At 29.2% G+C, this 5,806-nt stretch overlaps 1 protein-coding gene across 2 annotated transcripts in view; it reads left to right on the forward strand.

Annotated features, from left to right (window-relative positions):
* LOC106475163 (phosphatidylinositol 3-kinase regulatory subunit alpha-like) overlaps nt 1-2,964 on the forward strand; it is a 95,192-nt gene extending 92,228 nt beyond the window's left edge. For both annotated transcript variants that reach the window (XM_022380388.1, XM_013935863.2), the window contains one exon: nt 2,233-2,964. In XM_022380388.1, the coding sequence (XP_022236096.1) occupies nt 2,233-2,443 (211 nt within the window). In that variant the 3' untranslated portion in view covers nt 2,444-2,964. The remainder of the gene's footprint in view (nt 1-2,232) is intronic.
* Nucleotides 2,965-5,806: the final 2,842 nt, after the last annotated feature.

Raw genomic sequence — 5,806 nt, forward strand, 5'->3', positions numbered from 1 at the left:
TTATATATATATATATATATATATATATATGTATATACATATATACATTTGAATAATCCAAAAATCATAAATTACTATATTGATACTATAGAACTCATTTATAATTTATCAATTTTAGTAACAAGGCTGTATTTGGGTCTGAAAATATATGAAATTTCAAGCAGACTAAAGACTTGACTTACTTCTATGCCGTTTTGTATTGAAAGAAAGATATAACGACTTTATATTTGAAAATGGCTGAGAAAACCACTATGGGGTCATTCTGAGCCTTCAATTGGTTATTCACATGTCATATATAGTAGTATAAGAAAAAAAGAAAAGATAGGAGGTACTTATTTTATATTCTAGCTTGTCAGTATCAGTAATTTGAATTATAATCTATTGTTTGATAACAAACTTAATGACATAGATACATAAAATAGTACTTCAATAAAATTTTGAATGCGAGTCAACAAATGACATGGCCTTTGACCCATATGGGAAGGGTTAATAGTTTAGGTGGTTAGCAGGGTAGGGGGGGGGATGATCAAATCAGTGACCTACAGTAATAAATTGCTAATCTGAAAGGACATCCCCCCCTCCAATTTTATAATTTTTTTGAGGATATAATTTTGTTGCTTCCACCTTATTTCCTCAGATTTCTTCTTCTTTTTGGTGTATTCTTTAATGCTGTTTGTTAGGTGTTGAACCATCTAATCGAGAAAGTTTACAATCGGTGTTTTCTGTTTGATCACATATTCCTTAGATAAGACACTATTGTAGTTTATAACACTTTGTGCCAACAAAGCATAATCTCTAAATTGGTTATTTTTATTGGCAATTATATTAAAATATTAAGAATAATATTTGTAGCAAATCTTTCTTTATAGGCACTATACAAGTTTTCAGTTAGAAGAAGATAATAGCTTCTGAAGTATATACATTGTCTGTCTTTTTCTCAATATCAGAGCTAATCATGTTAGCTGACGAAGCAACACCTAAAGATTTGGTCAAAATGTAATTTATACTGGCCATTTATAAGATATTATTATTATTGTGGTTAATAATGTCAATAAAGAAATATTTGGTCAAAATTATCAATCATACTATTGTGTAGTGCCACACAAACAACAGTTAAACTTCTCTACAGGAATATTTATACTGCTGACTGTTGTTTTCATATATTTTACCCACTGTATTTAAAATGTTTTTCTGTTTTTTCTCTGTATATGTATGTAAAGATGTAGACTTGTGTATTAACTGAAATTATATATGTTCTCTGTTTATAATAAATTAGAATATTATTTAATTCTAGGAGAAAACGTAAATCAATGTACAAAAATGTATTTTGGTGTACTTGAAAGCAGATTTTTTTTACAAGGTTTCATGAAATTTATAGCACAGTACAATAAATTGTGTATTGCCATCTGATGTCAGTCATGGCTTAGAATTTAATGAAAGGCACACTTAATCTCAACTAAATTAATCTTGCTATAAAAACTAATGTATAATATATGAAATGAAATAATGCTGGGTGTCCAAACATTTTTGAAAACTTATACCAGGAAAACTGTTTAACATAGAGATGCATTGTTTGTTGCACATGCAAGAATAATGTATAATTTTTTTTACAGCATACAGTCACCATAGCTCAACTTAATAACAATGAGTTACACACAAAATGTCCAGTCTTATGGCAAGTGTTTTGCAAGATTGTAGATGTAACCTTTTTGAAAGCTTCTTGGATATGTTGATGCGATTCATCCATAGTTGTAATGTCTATAAAATGTGGGGGCCAGGTGATTTGGCCTCCCCACCCAATCCACAAACTGGGGAATGTTTCATCAAATGTGTTGTGGATGCTAAGGCTCCAGTGTGTAGGAGCACTGTCCTGCTGGAATAACATATTTATAACATCTGATGGTGCTGTAAAAAACTTACAAATATTATTATTGCACGTACAAACCATGTGTCTCTATGTTAAAGTTTTCCTGGCATGGTTATTTTCAAAAGTGCTCCAAAATTCTTAGACACCTTGTATAATTTTAGTCTACTATAGTAGGCTTTCTTTATTGACCTTGTAATTTCTGGAGAACATAGTGTGTTTCTCATGAGCCATTTAATAAATTTGTAAACAGTTCTTTTGAGAATTGTTTACAAACCTTTTAAATATGAAATTGTCATTTCTTTGTGTAATGTGTTGGAATTGCATAAAAATTTCTATTTATCTTTACCTACAATGTTTGTTTTCAGAGCTGACGGAAAGATTGGTCATTGTCTTATCTATAAGACACCAAAGGGGTATGGCTTTGCTGAGCCTTATAACATCCACCCAACACTGAAAAGTTTAGTGCTTCACTATGCTCAGACTTCTCTTGAAGAACACAACGATACTTTACAAACAACTCTGGCTTATCCTGTTTTTGCATTGCAATCAGACCAGTATGTTAATTTTTCAAACTAACAGAAGGTCATTGCTTATTGTTTCAGTACCTATCTGTGTAGATAAAAACATTTTGATCATTTACAGACTGTCTTGTTGTTTCCCACTGAATTGTAGAAGATGATAAACAGAAAATTGAATATAAAATCATAAGTTTAGTTATTAGCTGCTCATTTCTTAACATATTAAACTGAAACTGTGTGAAAGTTTCTTTCATTTAGTGAATAAACTTTCTTTTCAATTTTTTGTCATGAAATTGTTGGAACTCCTTGTATTCTTCAGGTTGTATAAACATTAAATCTGACTTGAGAACTAGTGGTTAACTTGCTGGACTGTGAATCTGAGGGTCCATGGTTCATATCCCAATGCCACGGAATTGCACTCTATTGTTATAAGAGTGACTGTCAAAACTTACTATTCAATTAGAGTACCCCTAAAGTTGGCAATGGGTGCTGTTGACTAGCTGCCTTCCCTCTAGTCTACCAGTTCAAAATGAGAGATGGCTAGCACAGTTAGCACTTGTATAACTTTCATGAATATCTTAGACAGGTTTGTACATTTGTATAGATTGAGATAATATTAAAGTTACTGTTGTTATGTGAATATTTTTAAATCTTAACTTGAACTTTCCTATGCTGTTTGACACAATTTTGAGTGAAAAATTGTTTAGCATGATATTGTTTTGTTTTTTTCAATCTTAAATTGAGCTGTACAAGATGGAATCACATTTATATGAACTAAAAGACTATGGAGTTTTTATGTATACATACTTTCCTGTGAAGCTGGTGAACGTAAAAATAAATGTTACAAGATAAATTACGAATATAAATTACACTAGATAATATACAATATGTGATTACAGATTATGCCAGATTAGACCTTTTATTTCAGAAACAAAATCTAATTTTCAAAACAATGTCAGAAACAGTTGTATTAAAGTAGGAAAAATTTGTGCTTTTACACTGGTGCCATATTTGTGTAAGTGTAACAGACCAGATGAGAATGCCTTATAATTTAGCTGCTTATCAGAAGCTTGTTTCCATATTCAGAATTTTTAAAAAGAAATATGCTTTTATATTTAATAAAGCATCATACAGTTGTGCTCGCATAATTTTTATTGCCCTGACAAAAATGTTCTTTTATACATGGTCAGTGGAGTTGTACAGTCTTCGTCATTTAGTGTACGATAAAATGTTGTTGTACGTAATTATAATTTTTTTACTATCTACCTTAAAAATACAATTCATATGTAATGAAAAATCTTTTAATTGTATTGTAATATGAAAGAAAGGAAATGGTTGTTTTTGCCAGAAGGCATAATGTCTCATTTTAACCTAATCAGTCATAATTCTAGCTTATTTGTTGACAAATATAAATTTGTCTTTTGTGATAATCTTTCATAATAAGATATTTTTTATTGAATTTATTTACTTTGAGAAAGCCAATCAATTTACAGAACCACAATTGTTCGGTTTGACCCTGCCAATACTGAATTGTTTTAATCTGTAAAATAATTTTGTGAATAATGTCATTGAGCAATCCAATAAGTTTTCTTAAGTATCGTTTGAGCCAAATATAATTGACATTCATGAATATGTGATTGCAGTGTAGAAGGCTATCTTCATTTGAATACTTTGTATATTTTTCTTGACAAATTGAACCAAGTTCAAGTATCTCTCAAAATACTTCGCTAAGAGTGTAAAAATAAAACTTGGAAGATTTCAACTTGTATACATTAAAGAGTGAGGAAATATTTATAGAATCAAATATAATTATCATATAACTCAACCATTGCTATGTCTGTTATATACCAGCCATCTTGAAGAGCCCTGGTATTTGTGCTGGATATAGCAGATATAGTGTGGTTGATATATTATTGTACACTCTACTTTCTTTTTAATAATTAGTCATATTTTGGTATAATATGTGAAGAAAAAATCCTGTGTACTTGGCATTAGGTATTTTTAATTTAAATTTAAGTCCATTACCCACATTATAGAAGAAATTATAATTTTCCTAGCAAATAAAAAATGATTGATTTCAGTTCACTGCAAACTTTTGAGGAGAGGGATTGGATTTTATAATAAATAGAAATATGATTTGTCTGTAAATCTAAGATATAAAAAATTTGTATTATGGAATTCTAACCAGCTAAACTGAAGACCACATTGTGAGAGAGAGTCTGAAATGTTGTATTCTGGCAAGTTCTGGTAACTTATTTCCTATATGTGTATCAAAATACGAGTATGATTGTGCTATTATTTTTGGGAGTTGTTTTTATATATCACAGTTTTTTCAAACTTCTGATACAAAATAAAACTATCCAGGAGATTTATTGTCTTTTCAACTAAACTTAATATGTTTTTTGTTTGTATATTTAATTTCGAAAAAAATTAAATTTCCATTAAAATTTTTTATGTAACATAAAATGATGTATTTAAAATGTTTGCTCTTTGCTACTAAATTTTTATGCATGGTTCATTTTTATATAGCATAAGAGGAACAACTTTTTATCTGTGTTTTGAAAAAAATAGCACTCTAGTCATGCATATTGGTTTTCCTGCTGTCTAATAAGGACTATATATTTTTCGAGGTTAAGTATTGGTGAATGAAGGTTGGTTTGCTTTCTCTTGTGGAAAAAAATAAAATAAATGAAAAATTTAAAGATATTTTAAGAAAGATTTAATACAAATCACCTAATAATAACATTGTTTTTTTTATTTTGAACAAAAATGAGAATGTATCTCGAAAAATTCAAAGATATTGTAAAAAAAAAGAAAGTTTTAATAAAAATGATCTAACAATAATATCTTGTTTTTTATTTGAATAAAAATGAGAATATATCTCAACAGTAAAAATGAATAGTACATGCTTTGAACTTAGATTTATATGTTGAATATGAGTAATAAACACTGTTGCTGAAAGAAGTTATCGAAAAAATTAACTCTCTTCACCCATCTTAGAAATACTAATTTTTACTTTTATGACCTGGTAATAATGCATTATTATTTGTTTGAACACGTATGGTTTCATTAGTAATTCACAAGTACTGTATCAAAATTGTTTGTTATCTATACTATCGTTAAGCTATGTTTATGGTGCTTGTTGTTGTCTTTTTACTCACAACAGTGAACCTATGTTTATGCAGGATTTGAAAAATGCGTAAGATTGGTGCTACTAATTTATTCTTAATTATTCAACATACAAGCTGTTCAAGATACTATAAATAAATATTAACCCCAATCCATGGTTATTTTTTTAATGTTTTATGTTTCAAAATTTGAAAGTAATTAGTCATATGGAAGCTAGTAACCCACGTGGCCAATGTACTGTAGTCATGCGACAATGTGTACTACATATGTCGGACAGCCCTGTATTTTGCTT

This window comes from Limulus polyphemus, unplaced genomic scaffold (assembly GCF_000517525.1).
Source record: "Limulus polyphemus unplaced genomic scaffold, Limulus_polyphemus-2.1.2 Scaffold145, whole genome shotgun sequence".
NCBI lineage: Eukaryota > Metazoa > Arthropoda > Merostomata > Xiphosura > Limulidae > Limulus > Limulus polyphemus.